Source organism: Cydia pomonella, unplaced genomic scaffold (assembly GCF_033807575.1).
Source record: "Cydia pomonella isolate Wapato2018A unplaced genomic scaffold, ilCydPomo1 PGA_scaffold_146, whole genome shotgun sequence".
Taxonomy (NCBI): Eukaryota; Metazoa; Arthropoda; class Insecta; order Lepidoptera; family Tortricidae; genus Cydia; species Cydia pomonella.
Window position 1 is genome coordinate 314,432 of NW_026907789.1, and position 24,933 is coordinate 339,364.

Genomic DNA, 24,933 nt, shown 5'->3' on the forward strand with positions numbered 1-24,933 from the left:
CTTGACTTAACGTACACTTTTGTTTGAATTAGCAATATTAGGTCGGCAAATTACAAAGCCTTTGACAAATACCGACTGCCGCCGCGCCGCGCCGCGCACTCGCACGTGCACGTAGGGAATGGAACCGCCGTGTTTCGCGTCGGGCGCTACGTTAATAGACCATATGCAATTTACGTAAAAGCTAAAACAGCTTGTTCGTATTTAATCAGCGCTTGAAGCGATAACCCTTTCCCGGGTTTTTAATATCGGTAAGCGCTAACCTGAATTAATTCAAATAAAAGGATTAGCTTCTTAACCGGTAAGCCAATCAAAAGCTTACCGAAATGAAGCGGTTTTTGGAACACAGCTTTACAATAACCCGGGTTTTTGAACGGGTTAGGGTAAGCGGGTCCGGTCCCTGCCTTCAACTAATTATCCAAGGAAAGATCCAAGAGACGGAGACGAAACTCATGGCTTAAAAATATTTCCAATATGGTTTAAACAGAGCACACGTTCATTATTCCCCGCGGCTGTGTCTAAAATCCGTATAGCCCTCATGATAGGCGACCTCCGATAGGAAATGGAACTGGAAAAAGAAGAAAAGAAACTTAAAGGAACTGTATACTGTACTGTAATAGGGACTAGAGAGAAAGGTCTTTCGCTGCGGTGGCGGATCGACAGAAACAAAAATCGAGTGTAAAAATTAAAAAGCCAGTGTATTGAGTTGTTTTCAGTAAAAAACAACTTTGTCTTATACTAACACAGGAACTAATGGGGCCCACTGATTAACAGTCCGTCGGACGGTATCGGCCTGTCAGTTAGAACAAAAAGTTGACAGTTCCGAACAACTGACAGGCCGATATCGTCCGGCGGACGTTAATCAGTTGTCCCCATGATATAATGCCTATATATCTAGGCAGATTTGGTGTAGACAAGTTTACACTTACCGCGACGACGTCACAGCCTGTGTCACAGGCTTGGCACTAGCCACTAATATTGATAAAAAGTATAAAACCTATAAGAAAACCTATATACAGTCCTATATACATAGCCAGTTCAGCTCCGAACCCTCTTCTCGTCTAGGTCAAGAGCTGACCTTTACCCTTCAAGACAAAGGACGACTAATTGTCAATTAAGATCACAAGCTGCTGGCTCTAATGAAACCACAGACCATTGATCTTGGTGGAACATACAGGCTGTTTTATTTACGCATTTAGCGCCCACGCCCACTTTTGGGAACCCATCATTTTTACAAGCTTTTATTTAACTTGCTCTGTTTGTATCTATGGGACAAATCTTGCAAGTTAAATTTGCAAACATATGTAAGTCGGGTGACAATGCAATATTAAGGTACCATCAAGCTGATCTGATGATGGAGACAGGAGGTAGCCATAGGAACTCTGTGATAAAACAACGCAACCTAATTGTGTTTGGAGTTTTTAGAATTGTCTCGATGAGTATTAGTTGCCTGTAGAAAAAAAGTACAGTCAGCGATAAAAGCTTGTACTTACCAAAAATGAATTTTTTGCTAAAAACTTATTCTAATGCTGTTAGGTAGAGTTATATTACAAAAGTGGGTACAATGAGCGGTAATGGGTTAATCCTTAAACTCACACTTTGCGGGGTTAATGTGTGAATAGGTCATACAAAAAATCTGCATTGACGTTTTAACCCATTCAGCGCTAATCACGACACGTTATCGTTTTGCCTCTACGAAGCATTTCCTCTACATACCGGGAAACCTATGTTATCGGCTACGACGCCTACGACGTAGCGCTACGATCGTAGCTCAGCGGTGAATGTGTTAAGTCTGCTAATCTGCCTCGGCCAGGCAAAGCTAATTTCTCTTGATAGAGGTTCTCATTACGAAGCGTACATACTATGTCGCGAAACTTACCACTTTAAAAAGTGAGTGAATACAATGTGTGTAATGTTTCCTGGATTTGGTGTAGACAAGTTTACACTTACCGCGACGAAGTCACAGCCTGTGTCACAGGCTTGGCTAGTATATTGATAAAAAGTATAAAAACTATCAGAAAACCTATTTATTTATTTATTTATTTAATCTTTATTGCACAAAAGAAAACCTTATAGTACAAAAGGCGCCTATATGTCCTATATACATCATCTGTGAAAATAAATACATCATCTGTGAAAATTTCATCTGTTAGCTATCACGGTTCATGAGATGACAGACGGACAGACAGACAGACAGACGGACGGACAGCGGAGTCTTAGTAATAGGGTCCCGTTCTACCCTTTGGGTACGGAATCCTAATAATTACGTTTTAAGTATCATTTTTATGGTTTTGTGAAGTTTGTTAGTTTTTCGTAAAAAGTTACATAATGTCTAACCTTTTAGCGTATTAATAAAATCCACTGGAGCATATCTTAACAACTGTTTCGACTTATCTAAACGCTCGCAGGAGAATGGCGTGAAAATAATGTTGATATTATGCAATTTTACTGATTCATGTTTTATGTTTATGACATGATATTTGAGTGCAACAGGTCACTTTGTGAGTAAACAATGCATTATTCTGTTTAATCGACACTTGATATGATATGATATGATACGAGTATATGTGTATTTCGAAAGAAGAGAGTCGAATAAGTTTAATTCTGATATTTACATGTCAATCAGTCTGTCTACGACCAGAAGAGGAGAAAGGAAATCAAAATGAATTTTTTGACAAAAAATTCATGACATTGACCCGAACATACATACGTTACGTACATACAAACATTGCAAATTAAATAAAAGTTTGTAAAATCCCGTTGAATCTTAGTAGTAGTAGTAGTAAAAACACTTTATTGTACAAAAAGAAACAGGAAAGAACACACATCATTTTTGCAAAGGCGAACTTATCCCTTGCAGGGATCTCTTTCAGTCTTCAGTCGTTCAGGGAATCTTCATGAATATACAACAATAATTAGGTACATTGTTATTGGACAAAATCAATCCAACTTTTTAGCACTAATTGCACTGTAGTGTAAATAAAATTGCAAACCCTACTTCATTTACAGAATTCAAATATGAAACACTTTACTACTATAGATTTAGATGTTCATAAAAAATATTAGTTACCAAATAGTTCTTTTACCAAGGTGTAAAAATAAATAACTTGTCGCGTGCAGAAAACGCAACAAAAAAGATTTTATATCGGCAAAATATTTTTTTTCTTTTGCCGAATTTGGTTAAAACTCGTGTATCTTGGGGCATCTCGTTTTTGCCCAGAACGTGCAAGTTGTGGAATGAGCTACCTTCTGAGGTGTTTCCCTTGCGCTATGACATGGGGTTCTTTAGGAAGCAGGTATTTAGGGTTCTCAAAGGTTGGCAACGCATAAGTGGCTCCTCCGATGTTGCTTATGTCCATAGGCGGCGATGACTGCTTCATATCAGGCGGCTCGTCTGCTTGTTTGCGGCCTATTACATAAAAAAAGTGTCATTTTTTGCTCTTTATGACCTCAGCGTGGTTAAAATCTGACGGGTTTAATTGCCCCACGGTGTATAAAACAATGCGTATTGGTCGCACACTCGCATAATAAACCGGCTGGTCGTGAAAATGTATGCAAAGTTATAAACAAACGTACTATCTGTACGTGCCGTGGGCAATCAGATGATTCAGTGATAAGATCTTATCATGCCGGTAAGGATTTTTATTACATTAGTTTAGATTTGTAGAATTATCTTATCTTACATCAGAGTTTGTATCAATGAATGTGTACCACGTGTCCGCCGTGACGTAAATCGTATGCCATCGTTAAGGTGGTTCGATTTCCATACAAAAAACGATTGCGTTTTATGAAGTCATTACACACTATTACTACATAAATATGTGCGCATCTATCTACTTTCGACTATTAGTTTGCGCTAAATTGATAGAAAAAGTATGTTTCATACAGAAATCACGCAAAAAACGTTATATTTTTTTTATCAAAGTAACACAAAAATAACGTTTTTTGCGTGGTTTCTAATCGGTTTATTCAACGAGCGACGAGGCGGCCGCGTAAACAAAGACACCCACATAGAAAGAAACCGGTTTTTATTGTTCTAAACCGGTCAATCTGACAAGAACTTTAAATGCTCTCCTAAAACCGATTTAAATATAACGGTTTTACGAACGAAACCGAAATTAAAAGATTTTGCGTAAAGTACATGATAAGGGTTTGGAAATTTAACCGGTTTCCGAGCCTTGAAACGTCCCAATAATTGTCATTAATTATACAGACCTGCGGTATAAGCAGTACCTACTTATTTTAAACTCCTTAAAATTTGAAAGCTTCCTAAAGCTTGTTCTTGTGTAACTTCTGATTTCTACAGCGATTGCCTCTTCTTTTTAAATGTTTGCCGACCCCTACTATAAATCTATCTATATATCTTTCTCTTCCACCTCTATACAATCGTCATTACAAAATTTTGTCTATCTCTTTCCCAGGTAGCTGACCGCCTCCACGTAGACGTCCGCCGCGGCCTATCATGGCGGGAGGCGAACGATCGAATGAACTTCGTCGGCCCCAACGAGTTCCAAGTCAAAGAAGAGGATCCGCTGTGGAAGAAGTATATTGAGCAGTTCCAGAACCCGTTGATACTGCTGCTACTTGGTGAGTGCTGTCTCTTTCTAATAAATATGTCTTCTGAACATCCGTCGTGGCCTGTAATGTCGGGGGGCAAACGATCGAATGAATTTCGTTGGTCCCAACGAGTTCCAAGTCAAAGAAGGGGATCCGCTGTGGAAGAAGTATATTGAGCAGGTCCAGAACCCGTTGATACTGCTGCTATTTCGCGAGTTCTGTCTCTTTCTAATATATGTCCCTTCTTAACGTCCGTCGCGGCCTGTTATGTCGGGGGGCGAATGAATTTCGTTGGTCCCAACGAGTTCCAAGTCATAGAAGAGGATCCCCTATGGAAGGAGTATATCGAGCAGGTCCAGAACCCGCTGATACTGCTGCTACTCGGTGAGTGCTGTCTCTTCTATACTTGGTGAGGCGAACGATCGAATGAACTTCGTCGGCCCCAACGAGTTCCAGGTGAAAGAAGATGATCCGCTGTGGATGAAGTATATTGAGAATGGAAGTTGTATAAAGGATTAGTCTGTTTTCTTGGTGACCTATCACAAAAAAACATAAAATTTAAAATCATACTTAAAAAAAAAATGCTGAAGTGTTCTTTCACCGATCTGTACGATACTGTCCACCAACTTAATTATCAGTTTTTCACAACCTCACTTATTTAGTATTATGTATTTACCTTAGACTTGTCGGGCGCTGCAATGGCAGGATCGCCATGTGATGTGCTCTACTCACTCACTCACTCACTTCCCTTTTTATGTTGAATTATGGGTTTAGTAATGACATGAATTACATGAATATTGACAGGATGATGATTGGAATGAAATTAATTAATATCATAATTGGATCAAATGAAGGAATGATATAATTTATGTCATACTTACTGATAATGACACATTTTCATTACAAGAATGGACAATTCATTGAAGAATTATTTTAATTTTCGTCGGGAACGGGTTTTAAGTTTTTAATCGTGATAATATTCAAATAGGATACATTAAAAAAAAAAAACATTTCCTAAACGTGTTCGAAAACCCTTTATTTAAGTATGAAAAACTTTTTTGTCCCGTGACTTAAATCTTCCTAACTTCATTAATAATTTAAAATTTATCGTGGTTGGAATTACCTGTCTTGCCGGTCTTCTCAGTAATATTAATGCTCAGTTGAGCAATTGGTTATTAATTTAATCTTATACCTTTAAACGAGCAATTCTTGTATACGAGTATATATATGGGAGCTCGATTAAATTTGCTACATAGAGGTTTCTGGAGGCGAAACATCGATCGATCTCTGGGAAAACGAGAGCGCCGGGCTCATAGACTTTTTGGCGATGACCCATCTATCAAGTCAAAATTACAGAGCCTTGAGCATCGCCGTCGAGTCGCTAGCCTATCGGTGTTCTATCGGATACATTTCGGGGAGTGTGCACAGGAACTGCACGATCTGATCCCACCTTCCCCTTTCCATCATCGGACGTCCAGGCGTGGGGAGCGAATGCACCCGTTCGTGGTACACATTCCATTTGTTCGCACTAAACGGTTTGCCTCCTCTTTTTTGTTACGGACGGCTAAAGAATGGAATGCGCTCCCGCCCTCTGTATTCCCTGATAAATATGACCTCGGTCTCTTTAAAGCAAGAGTGAATAGGCTACTACTGAATCGGTGAGCTCCATCTTAGGCCCTGTCTTCACTTTCCATCAGGTGTGACTAGAGTCAATCGCCGATCAGTTTTTAATAATAAAAAAAAAGCATTTTTGAGTTTTTATATGTATGTTTTTCGAGCAAAGCTCGGTCTCTCAGATATGATACTTTAATTGGCCACAGCATTTGGCGAATAAGAAATTAATGTCGCGTGTCACATGTATTAGCATTACTTCTTAATTGATTAATATTTTGTTGCTTAATTAATTAATTAGGCATATCACATGCATGTTGTAATTAAAAAAAGGAAACATTTTATCCAGAACGGTTTTTTGTTAAGTAAACCTTCAAAAGTTCACCCGCGTCATAAAAAAAACTAATCGATTGAAACTTCACTTACCGATATGATATCTGACTATTTACGATAAAGTAGATTAGACCTTTAGAACCTGAGCAAGGCGAGGACCTATATGAGTCGAGGATGCTAGTCTAACGGCCAGCAGCTCAGCCCGATGGCTATGAGAATTCTAGAGTCCGTCTAAGCCTACTTTGCATCAACATGACTAGAAAAAAGTGAGGTAATGTCATTACGGACGTCATATTTTCATATTTGTACATTAATCATGTCATTACCACACTATGTAATTGAAAATGCAATGCAGAGTTACCTTGGTCCGACTCTACTTCATCTTATCTATTTTAGATTATTATATCCTTAAACTACGTCCAAAAGAGAGGTATGGGCATTGGGCACTGTGAATGGCATCTCGCTTTATGCGGTTGAGCACAGCACAGCGGATATCATTCCAGATCTAGCGCAGAGCCCAACTGGGGAAGTACCTCCACCTTACAGAAAACCACAGCCCAATAAATAACACTAGACCCTACTCATAGCGTTGTGTTCCTGCCAGGTTGCCAGAGCTCAACGAGGGCGCGGAGTGATAGGGTCGGCAATGTCGTCATCGTGCATGTAACTCCTTTGGAGTTGCAGGCGTACATAGGCTACGGAGACTGCTTACCATTAGGCGGGCCGAATGCTTGTTTGTCAGCGACGTAGTATAAAATAAAGACAGCACACACTCATCCATAAAGGCGAAATGAAACGTAATAATAACGAATGCACATTCTTAAAATAATAGTGACATTTCGAAATGTAACACCTGAGAGTTGGAAGTCTGCCACTAACTACAGGTTCTGCTTTCAATAGAGGTGTTGAACTGTTGATGTTTATTACGTAAAGAGGGTTCCCCACATTGATCTTACTGCTGATTTTTAGGGTTCCGTAGCCAAATGGCAAAAAACGGAACTCTTATAAATTCGTCATGTCCGGTCTGTCTGTCCGTTTATGTCACAGCCACTTTTTTCCGAAACTATAAGAACTATACTGTTCAAACTTGGTAATTAGATGTAATTTATGAAGCGCATTAAGATTTTTACACAAAAATATAAAAAAAAAAACAATAAATTTTGGAGGTTCTCCATACTTAGAACTGAAACTAAAAAAAATCTTTTTTTATCAAACCCATACGTGTGGGGTATATATGGATAGGTTTTCAAAAATGATATTGAGGTTTCTAATATAATTTTTTTCTAAACTGAATAGTTTGCGCGAGAGACACTTCCAAAGTGATAAAATGTGTCCCCCCCCTGTAACTTCTAAAATAACAGAAATATAAAACTCAAAAATATATGATATACATTACCATGCGAACTTCTACCGAAAATTGATTTGAACGAGATCTAGTAAGTAGTTTTTTTTTAATACGTCATAAATGGTACGGAACCCTTCATGGGCGAGTCCGACTCGCACTTAGCCGCTTTTTTAGTAATAGCAATTTGGCATGGACTGATAAATCATGCATGGCGACAAAACAGTAAAATAAAAACTATTTTTTTTTTGATAAAGCTAATATTTTCGGCAAAAAAAAATGTTTCCTCCCTCTAACTTTTGACCCATGGGTCCAAAAAATATGAAGAACATCGTGGAACAAAAGATAAATAAATACTTTCAATGAAAACTGTAGCGAACAGGACCGGTCCAGCCGTTTTTGAGTTCTTAGTAAAAAAAAACGTATAAAGCGCTGCGAAGCGATACGTGCATACAATTTTCATTTCGAATACGAGGAATGTAAAATAATAAATATTATAGGACATTATTACACAAATTGACTAAGTCCCACAGTAAGCTCAATAAGGCTTGTGTTGAGGGTACTTAGACAACGATATATATAATATATAAATATTTATAAATACATAGAAAACACCCATGACTCAGGACCAAATATCCATGCTCATCATACGAATACATGCCCTTACCAGGATTTGAACCCGGGACCATCAGCTTCGTAGGCAGGCAACGCCAAAATACATGTGTATTAAAAAAACGTGACTAAGTAAGTATAAACTTTTATAGTATTTCTTGAAGGTATTTTAAATTGACAGTTTAGGTATATTATAAAAGTATCGTGATTTATGGAATGGGGAGTTAAATATTAGAAAGGAAATTGTACAATAAATCCATTTAATATCAAATTGTAATTGCTTATCTTAATATAAACGAAAAAAATGTACTGGGAAAGTAAAATGCTCTAGTGCAGAAACGTATCATTTTCTGCACACTTTTTAGAACAACAACTACCCAGTTTCAGAGCATGAGAAATGAAAAATAGATTAGGTTAACTAATCAGTCTGGGAAAAGATGTGTCAAATAATAATGCTTGCGGAAAACTTTTTTGCTGTACGAAATTACCTAATGATATTATCTAGCAAAAACGTTATTTATATTTTTAGAAACTTGCGGTCTGTACGGATTATCTTGGCATTAGCCCGGTTCGATTCCCGCCTGAGAACAATTAGCTTTCTTTTATTAGATATCTGAAATGTTTACGCTTCAGTTTCGTTTCTCTGGAACTTCCTGAATAATAGTAGTGTCTCTATTTTTCATATTATTAACACATATATTATGTGATATTTTATGATCAGTTTAATTAGGGACGGGGCGACGCGAGATATTTGAGTTGAGGATTGGAATTGCGTGTTTGTATATGCTACTTAATGTTATAAACGTGAAAGTATCTTATATTTGAATGTTTATCTTCATTACCGTAAAAAGGGGTCACCAGAAACCGCGGGGTGAATAGAGAATTTTTCAACTTTTTCTTTTAAGTTGTTAATTGTTATATTTATTTTAAAAACGCACATCTGTAAAATTTGTTTTTGAGATACTCGTACCTATATAGTAGACTATTTATAATCTACATTCATATCAAAAGAAGTTACTAAAACTGCCTAAAAATTAGATATATTTGACTGTAAAGTAAGTCCTCGCCGGGGTAAGATATGAAGCCTGTCGGAACTGTTATACGGGTAAATGTAGTGATATTAACCAAGTCAGCAGCTAAGCTGGTATCTGAAGTAGCTAAATAATAAGTAATATTACCAATTTTCTCTATAATTAAGCATTTTTTTACAACAAAACAACAAGCAATTTTACGTGATAAAGGGGTCACCGGACATGCATATGGGGTGATTAGTTAGGCCATAGGTAATTAGATACTATTGGGTTGGTGCATAAGTTCTTGGACACTCAAACACATTTATTAAAAATATTTTTTTATTAATCCACAATATAATGACCGTCATGTGCAACAACATGTAACCATCTTTCTGGCAAAGACAATGTGCCGTGTTCCCAAAAAGCAGGAGGCTGGTGGTCAAAAAACTCGGCAATATCGTCTTGGAGTTGTTCATAGTTTTCAAACTTCTTCTTTCTTAGATGTAACTTTAGAGCCCGAAACAAACAATAGTCCGACGGCGCAATATCAGGACTGTATGGCGGGTGAGGCACCACTGTCCAGTTCAGCTTTTCCAGAATGTGGTAGTCGCATCCGGATGTCTTTCCAAATGTGAGCGTAGAAGGTCTTCGTCGAAGACAACTCGCCGACCGGAGCGAGGTTTGTCTTCACAACTCGTATCCCCCTTATGGAAAGACTTAAACCAATAACTCACTGTGGAATGAGCAATAGTGCCTTGTCCGAACACTGTGTTAATTTTTTCGGCCATTTGCCTTGCAATCGTTCCTTGATTATGCTCGTAAAGCATGATCCCTCATAGTTGACGCGGTTTCATTTTGAACTAAACTGAACAACTCGGAACGCGCGCGCCCTTTTATACCCCTTGGCGTAAAGCTCCTAGAACATTCTGTAGAATAATAGATTATTATAGCGTGTAACCGAATTGAAACCTAGAATTTTTTTTATGAAATAAAAGTGTCCAATGATTTATGCACCAACTCAATACAAAGGGGTGAGAAAATGTCCCTGGGGGGTTAAAAACAAGAAAAAAATATTTTCTGTCAAATAACTGTTTAACAGGTATACATGCTATTTTCCATTAGAGTATGAACATTATTGAACATCGTAATAACAAAATTCGATGTCTATGACAATTAAAACTGAATATTTCTATTCACCCCTTTCTTGTGTCGTGTTAAGAGATGTCTCATGTTAAGAATATGGAGAAAACCGGTATTTTTTTTTATTTTCCTCTGAACTGGGTGGCTATATATTGAATTCACAAATGCAAAATTGCAAGAGTCAAATAATGATGACAAAAGTATTACTTTTATCATTTGGATTCTTGGTGAAAATGTCATTGAAGTTGAAAATCGTGTCTTTTGTTTGATAAATAAATAATAGTAAATTAATTCGGTTTCCAGATGTTTTCTTAGAAGGTAGCATTAAAAAAAAAATACAACAGTTGTACAATATTGCATGACTGCTAAGCAGTTATGTTATGAATTTATGATCCTATAGACAAGCGCCGGCTCACCATACACGCGCCGCGCTTTTTTTTCTTTTTCTTTCATTCAATTAATTTTTTTTTTTCGGTGAGTAAGGTTGCCAGAGCTCAACGAGGGGGGTGGGGTTAGGGTCGGCAACGCGCATGTAACTCCTCTGGAGTTGCAGGTGTACATAGGCTACGGAGACTGCTTACCATCAGGCAGGCCGTATGCTTGTTTGCCACCGACGTAGTATAAAAAAATAAAAAATAATATAAAATAGAATTATTTTACATGCCAACACATTATATATATTTAATAGGATCACACATTATTATTTTATAGAATGAAAACATTATTTCCATTCTCAACTTCATTAGAGAAGTTAATTTAGGTAAGAGTATAACTGGCAGTCATATAATTGACAAATTGAGGTTCTGGCATAGAAAAAATACTATTAATATTATGTTCCGTTATCTCGATGTCATGTTCTAATATGAGACGGATCGATTTAATATGTTTGCAGTAATGTTGACTATTCACCATGTTTACATTCGCAATGCGTATACGCTGCGCAGTTTAAACCTGTATTGCAAATGTAACGGTCATGGACCTCCCAATAATCTCAATTTACCGATACTCGTCATAGTTTTTGCTAGTCTAAGACTATCAACACAGGTTATTCCCACTAGTTTTTTTATACTACGTCGGTGGCAAACAGACATACGGCCCGCCTGATGGTAAGCAGTCTCCATAGCTTATGTACACCCGCAACTCCAGAGGAGTTACATGCGCGTTGCCGACCCTAAACCCGCTCGCCCCTCGTTGAGCTCTGGCAACTTTACTCACCGGCAGGAACACAACACTATGAGTAGGGTCTAGTATTATTTGGCTGCTGTTTTCTGTAAGTTACATACCCACCACCAAGTTGTTAACAGTGGCAACTACTGGGGTTTTTTTCCCACCTTTTACCAGTGGTAACAACTGGGAAAAGGTGGGATTTTTTTCACGGTTACAACTTGGTGGTAACTACTGGGAATAAGCCACACATTCGAGAACGCAACGGGCCTTGGAATTGTTAATTCACGTCGGTGTAAGGGCATGATAATACGACATCTTCATCATCTTAAAAATAGGTGTTTGTTGTTGTCGATGGTCCTAGGGTACCCCGGAGGTGCATAGGGCCTCCACAAGATCCTTCCACGCCTTTCTATCTTGAGCAACCGTCAAGCCTGTTTGGGACTCAAACGTTGGATCCCTTTGATTGACATAAGACCCGGACCCGGACCGGACCCGGGTACGTCCTTAAACTACGTCCACAAGAGAGGTATGGGCATTGTGAATGTCATCTCGCTCTGTATGGTAGGGCACAGCACAGTGGATGTCATTCCAGATCTAGAGCAGAGCCCAACTGGGGAAGTACCTCCACCTTACAGAAAATCGCAGCCAAATAACACTAGACCCTACTCATAGTGTTGTGTTCCTGCCGGTGAGTAAGGTTGCCAGAGCTCAACGAGGGGCGGGAGGGGGTTAGGGTCGGCAACGCGCATGTAACTCCTCTGGAGTTGTAGGCGTACATAGGCTACGGATACTGCTTACCATCAGGCGGGACGTATGCTTGTTTGCCACCGACGTAGTATAAAAAAAAACATTGAAAGTCATAATGTAATTATTGTCAGATTATCATTAGTCATAATTCTGAAACCTTAAACTTCTCAGTATTTTCGTAAGGTTATCCTATAGATATGTTAGGTTAGGTTTGTTTTATGGCAATCCTAAAACGTTACGCGTTTCTGAGAAAAAACAAATTATGACTAACAAAAATGCGTACAAACAATACATTATGACTTAAAACTTTGTGGGAAACAATATAGAGACCCCTCTGGCGCCTACCTATAAAAGCCTATAAATGTTTAAAAGTAACAAATAATGTGTATTGTATTGTATTTATTTATTGCATAATGTGAAACAACACACGCGTTGATGTTTGCTAAAAAAGTGCTTGCTGCGTGCGGCCTATGCGTAATTTACACTATACATAGGTGTGCAAAGTAGCTAGAAAGAGTGCTTACTATGCGTATTTTTTATAATGTTTTATGACACCGGTGCGACCACTAACATCTACAGAACGTGGCTAAAATCGCGAACCTCGTAACTCCATTTTTAAGGTCATTAGGGATTTTCTACTTTAGCCAATAAAGCATAAAGTTGCAAACCTTTTAACTCCTATGTGAAATAAGAGGTTAACGAATTTAGCCGACAACTAACTGGTAATTTGTGGACTTTATTTCTTTGCTATAAGGTTTAGATTTCGTCTGTTATATGTGTAGAACGTATGCGCTAGTGAGCCAATGACCCCGCGGCGACCGCAGTTGGTCATCATTATATCCTCCACTGACTTTAACTATGTCATTATCAATAAAATTATTAGGAGTGAATATCATCCTCGCGTTGTCCAGGCATTTTTGCCACGGTTCATGGGACCCTGGGTTCCGCTTGGTCCCGACTTCAGGCAAATGCAAACTCTGCCAGCACTTACAGCTTAAAAATAACCTTAACCTTTCACACTGTAACGACCCATAAATATGTAATATTTTTGTGTTGTATATATTTTCTTAAAAGTATATATTACCTACTCTAGGCCAAAATATAGTATAATACTATATTATTTAGTACCAGGTTACCAGGTAGGTTAGCAACCCTAGGATCAAAGGAGACGGTGGAGGGTATGGAAATTGCTCCACGGATAAGAGCTCCACCCCTTACCGCTGTACACGGCAGGAAGAAGTTGATAACTCGAGATAAAAATTTGAAGAAATTTTAACTTAAAATAGAATTACACGAGGTTCAAATTTCTTAATTTTTTTTCTCTAGAGTTATCAATTTCTTCCGGATGTGTACGGAAATATATGATGATGATGATGATGAACATGTGAGAAAGATCCCGTGGTATGTACTTGCCAGTTGCCTTTCGGTGACCGTGAGAAAACCTGCATACATCTACAGAGATTCCAAAGAATCGTTCTTTTTTTAAAGATAAATGATTTAGTTTATTTTTCAAGTAGGCATATTACAATGCGCTTATGAACGCCAAATAAAACTACGCCGGCTCTAATCCTATCTCTGCCCGATATTTGAATCCCTCCTAAATTGTAGGAGGGTATCTCAATATGGATCCGGCAAGAAACTCGGCGGGACACATATTTTCAAAACATTTTAAGTTCCCAATCTGAGCAGTAGAAAGTATAGGGTAGGGCGGTATAAGATTGCTCGGTTTGCAATCAATGGGTCATAACAAAATAAATAATAAATATCCACTACCTTTAGGCTCAAAACTTTAGGGATGTAATTTTTAAGAAAAAAAAACCGACTTCAATGAGGGACACTATTAGAAGTATTAGAACAAATTAAATTATTTTCAGAAAATATTTTAATTTGTTTTTATTTCAAGTAGAAACACTACCATATAAATTATAAACTGAAATAAATGTAATATACTTGGAAAAATTCGACCAATGCCGCCGTGACCCCGGTGGCTGAGTGGCTCAGGCACCTGCCGCGATAGCAGAGGACGCTGGTTCGATTCCAGCCTGGGGCACTGGAGGCCTTGGTCACTTTTTCTTAGCATATTACATTTATTTCAGTTTTTCAATGAGGGAGACCGGTGAAAGAAAGATTATTGTTGATTTTGGATTTCATACAATAAAATTAAAAAAATTGTTTTGAGACCCTAATTTCCCTAACAAACATAACGAAGACGACCACGCCAAGCGGGAACTATGCGTCGTTGAAGAGTTCCATTCTGATCAGCATCAGCAGGTCCACTTCATCAAATGTCACTTTTTTTTTAAATGTAAATGCTTGACTTGTTGATGAAAATACAAAACTCACTATATGTATACCTTTCAGATTTGAAGAGTTCCCTCAATTCCTCATGGAACCCATCATCAGAACTGAGTTTTGACAAAAACGGGACCAATCTGTACATACTGTAGATTCAATAAAAAAAAATCAAAACCGATTCAGAAATGACGGAGTTATGAAGTAACAAACAAAAATAAATACCAACCGAATTGAGAACCTCCTTTTGAAATCCTGAAGTCTGTTAAAATGGCGAAAATGAGCTATGAATGCACAAACAGGCACCAGTTTATTCAAAGAAATAAAAAGTTATGATTATTTTCTCAGAATAAAGGTATTTTTTGGTTCTGAAAGCCCTTAGCTTAAGCCTTTTGAGCCTACGGTAGTCGATATAGTCTGGTGGTGATGACCTAATGACTGATGATGTATGAAAATTATAACGAGTACGTGTTATTAATACGATTCATTAACAAAAATGTTTATGATTCTTGTCTCCTTGTCATATGTCATTGTTATGTGAGTGAGATAAACTGCTTTTTCTCATAACATAATGATATGCAGGGGTCGGACAAAAAGTGCGCATGACGTCAAACCACTTATAGGATGATTTCAAATACATAGTATTTTTGATTTTCATAAACAATTATCATTTATCATTTATCAACCTCTTTATTAAACGATATCGCCACTTGAAATGAGTAAGTACGTTTTTGACTGACACATTGTCAATCAGATGAACAATAAATTGACTTCGTTACTGTTTAGCTATTGTATCTTCACGATTATATTTAGCTAAAATTTATATTTACTAATGTATAAGAAAACGCTCTAAAATGTCATGTCATCTTTACTCGAATATTGTGGCAATTTTCCGTTTTTGGAGGTACGTGACAAACACGTATACTGCTAATCTTACCTACTGTTCCCACTTTTGACTATTAAACCTATTTATCTGAGGATCCCACAGACTTTATGGTAACAAGTTTCGTGAAATTTATTTTATTCACTACATCACCCTACCACCTGTATTATTAATTCCATGGATTTATTTACGTTTATTTTGTTACTTCATTAATACTACTTTGTTACTACATGTCACACGGAAGTTTAAATACAAACTTAAACATCATCCTGTGTGCAAGATTAAGTACGTCATTTTTACGTCATCCGCACTTTTTGTCCGACCCCTGATGATATGTTACACGATGACATATATCTACCACAGTCTTCGAAAACGCTGTATGTTCAGACAAAAACAGAAAAATATCAAATTTAGTCTTGAAATTTATAATTTACATTAAAAAGGTTCTACATAAATTGTAGTTATTAGCCATAATTAAAAATGGAATGACAGGTTCAAGATTCTTTGGTATACGGAAGGTGGAGGTAAGGAATTAAATCTCCATGTACCAAAAAATGTCATCAAAAAACCCTAAATAGGTGGCGCTACAATACCTAGAATACTTGAAAAAAATATCAAATCATAGACAGCGCACGTCACTCCGTCAATAACGCCTGGTTCTTAGCTACTCTAGCGCTACTCTGGAGGGATTTGGAACTATTATTTAAGCTGATAGCTGGACACTTTTGCAACAGTTCTACCATAAGAGATTTAACTCCTTTTAATTCCACACCTCAAGTGTGTTCATTAAAGCCCAAATTAACTACCCTTTGATTACGGGGTCGTATCAAAAATACTCGCCGTATATTGGATATCTTCCGATAGATATTTCGAACACACTTAATTAAAATAATAAATAAATAAATATTATAGGACATTATTACACAAATTGACTAAGTCCCACAGTAAGCTCAATAAGGCTTGTGTTGAGGGTACTTAGACAACGATATATATAATATATAAATATTTATAAATACTTAAATACATAGAAAACACCCATGACTCAGGAACAAATATCCATGCTCATCACACGAATAAATGCCCTTACCAGGATTTGAACCCGGGACCATCGGATTCATAGGCAGGGTCACTACCCACTAGGCCAAACCGGTCGTCACGTGCACTATGGACCAGCTATACGCAAAGGTCGCTAAGCGACCTACGTATCCAATACAACAATGCCTTCAGGGCACTGTTGCGGTTGCCTCGCTGGTGCAGCGCGTCCGGGATGTTCGCGGATGCGCGCGTGGACGGGTTCCAGGCCATCATGCGCGCGCGCTGCATGTAGTTATTACTGGTGTATGTGCCTGGCTCCAGTTTTAAACCCTTAAATATCGTAAGTTTAATTTATTTCAATAATAATTTAATATAATTTTTTAGAGTAAGTCGTACTAACACTGTATGGACCAAGGTCTGAAATAAATGATTTTTATTTTATTTTTATTTTTTTATTATCTAGATTGTATGTAGATTGATCGTAGGTTGATATAAAAAGCCCGACCAGAAATATAAGATCATTGCCAAGAGGGCGCTCTTATTCTCATGCTTAGGGCTCAGTTAAGTATGAAAACTTTAGTTCAAATGAAATTCCGCAATATGGCGCGTGATATATATTACTGGACAGGTTTTACAACTAATAAATCTTGATAGATTTGTTGTTAAATCAAATCTACCAGGCGATATTACTAAATTTAACTGTAGTGACAGAAGTCTGAGCTTACGTGATTGTAATCCTAACGTGATGTGAGATATGAAGTGATCCTATCTCATCCCAGCCGACCCTTGAAAGGGTCAAGCCTGGCTTTTGAGATTAGATGCAATGGAATATCCAAGGTAGGTAAGGTTACATATAGGTGAGCCTGAGGAGCACGTAATGTGTATTTGTGTGTGTCTTCCGTTTCGAAGTTGACAAAAGCCGATACGGTAAAGTCCGAAGAATGGGTTATGATTATGTTGGGTGGAACCAAAACTAGAAACTACTATGGTAAAAGGACGCGCAGCTATATCACACCGCGAATATTTAATAAGTTATCAGTAGAAGACTAATGTGCTATTAAAAACATCTTTAAATCAAAAATTAAGAAGTTGCTAATAGGTACAACGCATGACTGAATAAATAAATAGGATAGGTAAATATACTACAACAACTTATACTGTGTTAATATGATATAATTATGTATTAGCAACCAGACCATACTTTTTTGAAAAAAAAAAATTGGATTTCATTTCTCATGCTCTGAAGGTGGGTCGTTGTTGTTCTAAAAAGTGTGCAGAAAATCATATGTTTCTGCTCTAGAGCACTGTACTTTCTAAGTACGCTTTTTGCTTTTATATGATAAGTTGGTTTTAAATGGATTTGTTGTACAATTTCCATTCTGATAATTAACTCCCCATTCCATAAATAACGATATTTTTACCTAGATATTAATTGAAAGTACTCTCAAGAAATACTACTGAAGTTTATACTTGGCTGTGTTCTTTAAATGCACATTTATTTTAATTTTCACGTTTCTAAATGAAAAGTAGTGTTTAACTCGGGTGGAAAGGCACCCATTTCAGTCTAGGGCTATTGGCGCTCGAACGCAACCTCGACAGAAATGAGTGCCTTTCATCCCTTGGTTAACAAGCTACTATTTCATATCACAATTTCTTTATCAATCAAGTATTTCCAACTCCCTTTATTTTACTACTGACCCTAAGGGTAGGGTAGGTAGAAATGAGTGCCTTTCATCCCTTGGTTAACAATCTACCATTTTGTAGTTTATGAATTGTATTCTATCTATCCTCCGCCTGGGGCTTCATTTGCGTAAAAGCTATTTACAATGTTCAGTTCCGTCTTTACCTCCTTGGCAGTTGAATTAAAAAAAGTCCTTTTGTTAAAAAAAAGCGCAGTTTTGACAACGATATATGTTTCAAATTTCACGGTCCCACCGTCAAGCTTGGAACATTTTTATTTAATCAGATATACCTAGGACTATCAGCGCTGGTGGCCTAGCGGTAAGAGCGTGCGACTTGCTATCCGGCGGTCGCGGGTTCAAACCCCGGCTCGTACCAATGAGTTTTTCCGAACTTATGTACGAAATATCATTTGTTATTTACCAGTCGCTTTTCGGTGAAGGAAAACATCGTGAGGAAACCGGACTAATCCCAACAAGGCCTAGTTTACCCTCTGGGTTGGAAGGTCAGATGGCAGTCGCTTTCGTAAAAACTAGTGACTACGCCAAATCTTGGGATTAGTTGTCAAGCCGACCCCAGGCTCCTATGAGCCGTGGCAAAATGCCGGGACAACGCGAGGAAGAAGGAAAGGAGATATACCTAGGACTACATTTACCCACCATAAGGAAACAAAAAAAAAAACGTGTATTTGTGATAAGTCTACCTACATTATATGCCATAAAGCGTATTAGTTAATAGAATTTAAAGTAAGCCAGCCCCGTACTTCTAAGGTTTTATTAATTCATATTGCTTTCAGCATATGTCCATGAATTATAACGTAGCCCCAATGATACGTTATGCCGGCAGTAATTTAGGGCAATCAACAAAGTGATGGCACATTTGTATACGTATACAGTAAACTACCTACTAGTCCCTTTTTAAAATACAGTTTTTAGTCGTATTTTTGTTTCAAAATGTTTACCACTCCTGTCTTAAAAGATTGAAGGGGCCAATAATGATGACGAAATTATAGGTTTCCAGAATTTTTTTTTTTATCTAGTTGTCGCTTGTTTAGGTTTATAATTAGTTGTATTTAGTTTCAAGTTTTTTTTTTATATATATACTACGTCGGTGGCAAACAAGCATACGGTCCGCCTGATGGTAAGCAGTCTCCGTAGCCTATGTACGCCTGCAACTCCAGAGGAGTAACATGCGCGTTGCCGACCCTAAACCCGCCCCCCCTCGTTGAGCTCTGGCAACCTTACTCACCGGCAGGAACACAACACTATGAGTAGGGTCTAGTGTTATTTGGCTGCTGTTTTCTGTAAGGTGGAGGTACTTCCCCAGTTGGGCTCTGCTCTAGATCTGGAATGACATCCACTGGCTGTGCCCTACCACACAAAGCGAGATGACATTCACAATGCCCATACCTCTCTTATGGACGTAGTTTAAGGACGTACCCGGGTCCAGTTTCAAGTTTGATTTGTATGTGTTACTCTTTAAATTGTTCGTCTGTAAATTGTATTTCTGGAAATAAAGACTATACTAATTAGTCTGAAGTTTTCAGGAATATAATACTCTATAATATCTGTTGCGTAATATACTCGTCAAATAATACATTTCAGTACCGCGTTGCATATACATGGCTGTCATTGTCACCACATATATCATAATAATACCGCGCTATTATTGCGTCTTCACTTGTCATTTCGATAACAATGAACAGACAGAATGGATATCATGACGTATTGTTTAGTTAGATCATAGCTTACGCTCAGTGAATCTGAAAATTAAAACTATATGTTTTTACTATTTCGAGGAAACATAGTTATTTAGATTATAGCTAAAAATAATCACGAGATTTACTGTTTAAATTTATTACAATAACATTGCTTTACTTGCTACTCCGTCAAATGAAACAACTTGTGTATTCTTTCCCGGCATATTCGCGTCCACTGCTGAACATGTACCTCTCGTGGATTTCCATGTTGTTCTAGATGTGGCGGTTCTATGCCAGGTCGGCCGTGCCGTCTTTTTCATGTCGTTCGACCTGGCTCGTGGTTTTCCGTCATTTCGGTTTCCCAGTCGAGATCTCTAGAACAGCATTCGCTGGCGCTTGTCTATTTAGTGGGTTTGAACTTGCAGTTTTCCGTATGAAAGATTAAAAGGAAACCATAAATGAAGTTATCGTCCTTGAGTTATACCAAACTGGTGTATTGCCATCTGACTCTCGACAGACCAGAACAAATTTTCAACTACACACTACTGCGTCTTACGTCTTCCTCGCGTTGTCCCGGCATTTTGCCACGGCTCATGGGAGCCTGGGGTCCGCTTGACAACTAATCCCAAGATTTGACGTAGGCACTAGTTTTTACGAAAGCGACTGCCATCTGACCTTCCAACCCAGAGGGTAAACTAGGCCTTGTTGGGATTAGTCCGGTTTCCTCACGATGTTTTCCTTCACCGAAAAGCGACTGGTAAATATCAAATGATATTTCGTACATAAGTTCCGAAAAACTCATTGGTACGAGCCGGGGTTTGAACCCGCGACCTCCGGATTGCAAGTCGCACGCTCTTACCGCTAGGCCACCAGCGCTACTAACTACACACTACTGCAAGATTGGAAAAAGACTTTTCAGATGGGAAAAAGGAATTCCCAAGTAGGTAAAAAGAGCAGAATTCTCATTTTTAGAGAGTTACTGTCAGGAAGCCAACAAGGATCAAGACACACGCATTTATTCGCCGCCCTAACTCCAGGCCGAAAGTAATTTCACGGTACGTTTCGCACACATGTTTTACGGTAAGGGAAAACAGCCGACTTATATAAAGCTGTGTTTGCTTTCAGTTGCCTCGAAATACAGTCGACTCTTTGTGATATGTTCCGTTGTTTACATATATAACAGTGTACAGCGGGCGTATATGATAACAAAAAAGGGAGGCTGTAGCGGAGCTGTATGAAAAGTTATGAGTAGGTAAATAAGGATCTAGATACTTCAGGTATATACCTTTTTGGGAGCGCCTTATAGACATGCGGCGCGAGTCGAAGAATGAGATACGATAACGATAAGTTCTGGTTTAGATCAGTTCTTATTTAGATATCGTTTATATGTCGTATAATTGACAGAAGCAGCTCGATTCGGGCAACCAATGTCACTTTGACGTTAGAAATATCGTAGATAGATCTTATTGGGATCACAGCGGAATGGAAATAAACGTCAATTTTGACATGTCGTATAGTTATCGATCTTTTAAAGATCTTACCAAGATCTTAAACGTGTCTTTATCATTCTTCGAATCGGGCCGATGGTTATTGGTTAAATTTTAAAGCTAGTGAAATGGGAACAGTTTAAGCCATGATATTAGCCAGTAAAGTCCCGGATAGACGTGCGAGTAAGTTCGCGAACTTACAGCTCAACGACCTTTTTCGCTCGTGTGTCAGCCTAAGTACGCGTACTTTACAAGCGAAAAAAGTCATCGAGCCATAAGTTCGCGAACTTACTCGCCCGTCTATCAGCCACTTTAGACTATCAGTTTAGCATGCTAGATTTAGTCTCCCGCCCTTTACGTATTTTTTTATATCATGCCGGTGGTAATAATTGCACGGCCTGACTGATGGGAAGCGGTTATCTTAACCCATGGAACCCACAAGTATCGGAAGGCTGCCGATACTTTCAAAACCTCATACATTTTTGAAGAACCCTTTACTTAAGTCCATCGAGACAACCGCGACAGGCAAACTTGTAAAAAACCCATAAAGTTATAGCCAATATTTTTTATAGCATTTGTAACTTTCGCATTTTAAACTCACTTTTTTATGGAGGATAGGCAGACGGTTGACCGCGATCTCACCTGATGATAAGTAATGATGCTGTCTACGGTGGAGCACGCTTACCTATGAGATACCTATTTACCCTAGCCTTGAAGAGACTCAGATTGTACACATACGGTAACACAGACTCGGGCAGGGCATTCCACTCTTTGGCAGTTCGCATAAGGAATGTTGAAGCAGTAGCAGCTTCGTGCGTATTTGTGGAATACCTGAAGCGATGCCGGAGTGCCGATTGTCTGGTAGTCCGATGGTGAAATGGGGACGGAGGAATAAGGTTGTGCAGTTCCTCGGCACACTAAACATATTTAAAACCGGGGCCTCTCCGGGTATGTTTGCTAATTCAAGCCAGTCTTCGAGCAACACCGGCTTCCGACACGTCGTAAGGGAGGAGCCTAAGCGATATCTTACCGTAAAAATCTTTCTGCCATTTTTTGCGGGGGGAAACGTGCACACAGTCGCACTTCTCACTCACTACATACAAAATCCAATCTGTAATGAAGACACAAATACATAGAAAATGACACACGTCAAAGACAAATCTCGCACACCTTGATCTCTTTTTGTGTACGGACGAGTCACAATATGCACCGCCATGGGCACAGTTGTGCCAATGCTTTGGCAGAGGGGAAATAGTATGAATGCCGTCTCCCTTCCCTGTGTTGCTCGAATAGAATAAGAATAAGAATATTTTTTTTGCTTTAAACATTACCATACATAACATGCATGCATCATTACATAGGTGTTACAAAAGGCGGTAGGTTTCTATGTTTAACCATAGCTGGTATGCAAATATACACAAAAACTTGAAGCTATAATAATTAAAAATAAAATATGTACAATGTTAATAAATTACAAGTGTTTGCCCATTATTATTTACAATTAAGTTAATGTCTTACACAATTATTCACATAAATTATAATACTTACAATATTGTAAGGTTCTTTATAAAGATAAGTACTATGTATAACCGATTAATACTAATGCTGTAGTGTATTTTTGTATCCTTTTGGGTGTAATTCGATATTGTTGTGGCAATTCTATGTCAATCTGGGTAATGTCATTTTGATATGGCAACTCAATAGTTTTTTTTTTAATGACGATGGTGACATATAATTTGGAGGGAGACTTGACGTTTATGATTGAATGATTTTCCTGCTTATTTTTAATTGTAATTCATTAATAAATGGAAATAACTACTAAAAGTGATTTAACTTGAAGAAATAAGACTAGACCCTACAATAGGGACCGTGCGCGTTGGAGGGTCTGCCATCTTGTGGTCTGAATCGGAACCATAAACAGGCACATTTACACGTCAAGTGTTTTCTTGTGCATAGTAGGTTCTGCCATCTTGTGGGCTACATCGGAACAAAAAACATCACATTTACGCCTCGCGCCAAAAATCTGACGGCTCCTGTGCTGCCTCCTATAGTTCATGCACGCTCCCTATATATTATTTCAAGTCAAGGTATTCGTTTATGCTATAGAAATTATTATTATTGAGCCATTGATATAATTTTACTTTAAACATTTCAATATTCATGTCCTTCATGTCAGCAGGCAATTTATTGTAAATTTCTATAGTCATAATCAAGCAGCTTTTTTTATGCTTTGCCAATCTTGGATGTGTATCGGGGATCAACCTATCCGGGTTCCGGCAGGCGCGTGGATGACTGTCACAGGCTTTCTTAAATATATGTTTATGTTTGTGAACAAACATACACACTTCGTAAATGTATAAAGAAGGAAGTGGTAGTAAACCTAGTTTTTTTTAATAGAAGAATCGAAGAAGCCAGTATAACGCGATTATGAATAACACCATTAAGGTGGTTCGATTAGGTTACCCAAAGCTTAAACCTCACTAGATGGCGCCACAATTGCAAATTTTGAGTTTTAATTTTTTTGTGGAGTAGTCTTGGTATTTCTATACTGTAAATTATGTTTAGCGCACTCATTAAATAAATATTGAACTATTACAACAAACATTGAACACTTCATTGTACAAAAACTACCCCTTAATGTCGACAGAATGTTTCTTGAGTCTATTTCTAAGTATCACTCACACATTCAAACAGTCTTACTGGGATCCTTGTAGTAGACAATTTGGCACAGCGTAAGTAGGCTTCAATAGCGTTGCGGTATGTACGTGGAAATACATGCAAGAGGATGTGGGTTCGAGACTCATAATTTTTTTTTTGTTATCAGTATTATCAAGTAGGTACCTATTATTAATAAATTATTTTATGAGAAATATGAGCGTTTTCCATAAAAATATTTTAAATCTTATTCTCACACATCATGATATTTTTGGGTTCTTCCAACTCAGAATCACTAGCATAATCAATCCTCGTGCTAAAAAAACCCGAAAATTTGTATTTAAATTTTAGTTTTACACTGAAATTTCTTTCACACTAAAATGTGACGGTATGGATATTTTAGGATATCTTTTTTTAATGCTAGGGTGGAGAAGATTCTAAGTAGAATGAACCTAAGAAAGTCCAAATTTGTAAGTCAGATTTTCCGGTAATTTTCCAAAAAAAAAACGCTTTTTTGTTCTAAAATTAAAGCAATCACTTACTGCACAGCCTTTAAAAAAGTAGGTACTATTTTACAGTAGAATTAAAACATTTTTTTACGATACATTTAATTAAATTACAGTGAGTTACAAAATTGCATGGCCTTCTATTTATAACCATTATAAAAAGAAATGAGATATTTA

The 24,933-nt window shown here is 37.9% G+C and overlaps 1 protein-coding gene and 1 long non-coding RNA gene across 3 annotated transcripts in view; both read left to right on the forward strand.

The window, feature by feature from the left end:
• The window catches only part of LOC133533267 (calcium-transporting ATPase type 2C member 1-like), a 67,361-nt gene that overhangs the window by 13,923 nt on the left and 28,505 nt on the right, over positions 1 to 24,933 (forward strand). For both annotated transcript variants that reach the window (XM_061872225.1, XM_061872224.1), the window contains exon 3: positions 4,419 to 4,584. In XM_061872225.1, the coding sequence (XP_061728209.1) occupies positions 4,419 to 4,584 (166 nt within the window). The remainder of the gene's footprint in view (positions 1 to 4,418; positions 4,585 to 24,933) is intronic.
• LOC133533271 (uncharacterized) lies at positions 20,019 to 24,199 on the forward strand. The gene is made up of 2 exons (XR_009801841.1): positions 20,019 to 21,759; positions 21,912 to 24,199. It is a non-coding gene; the product is annotated as an uncharacterized LOC133533271 (long non-coding RNA).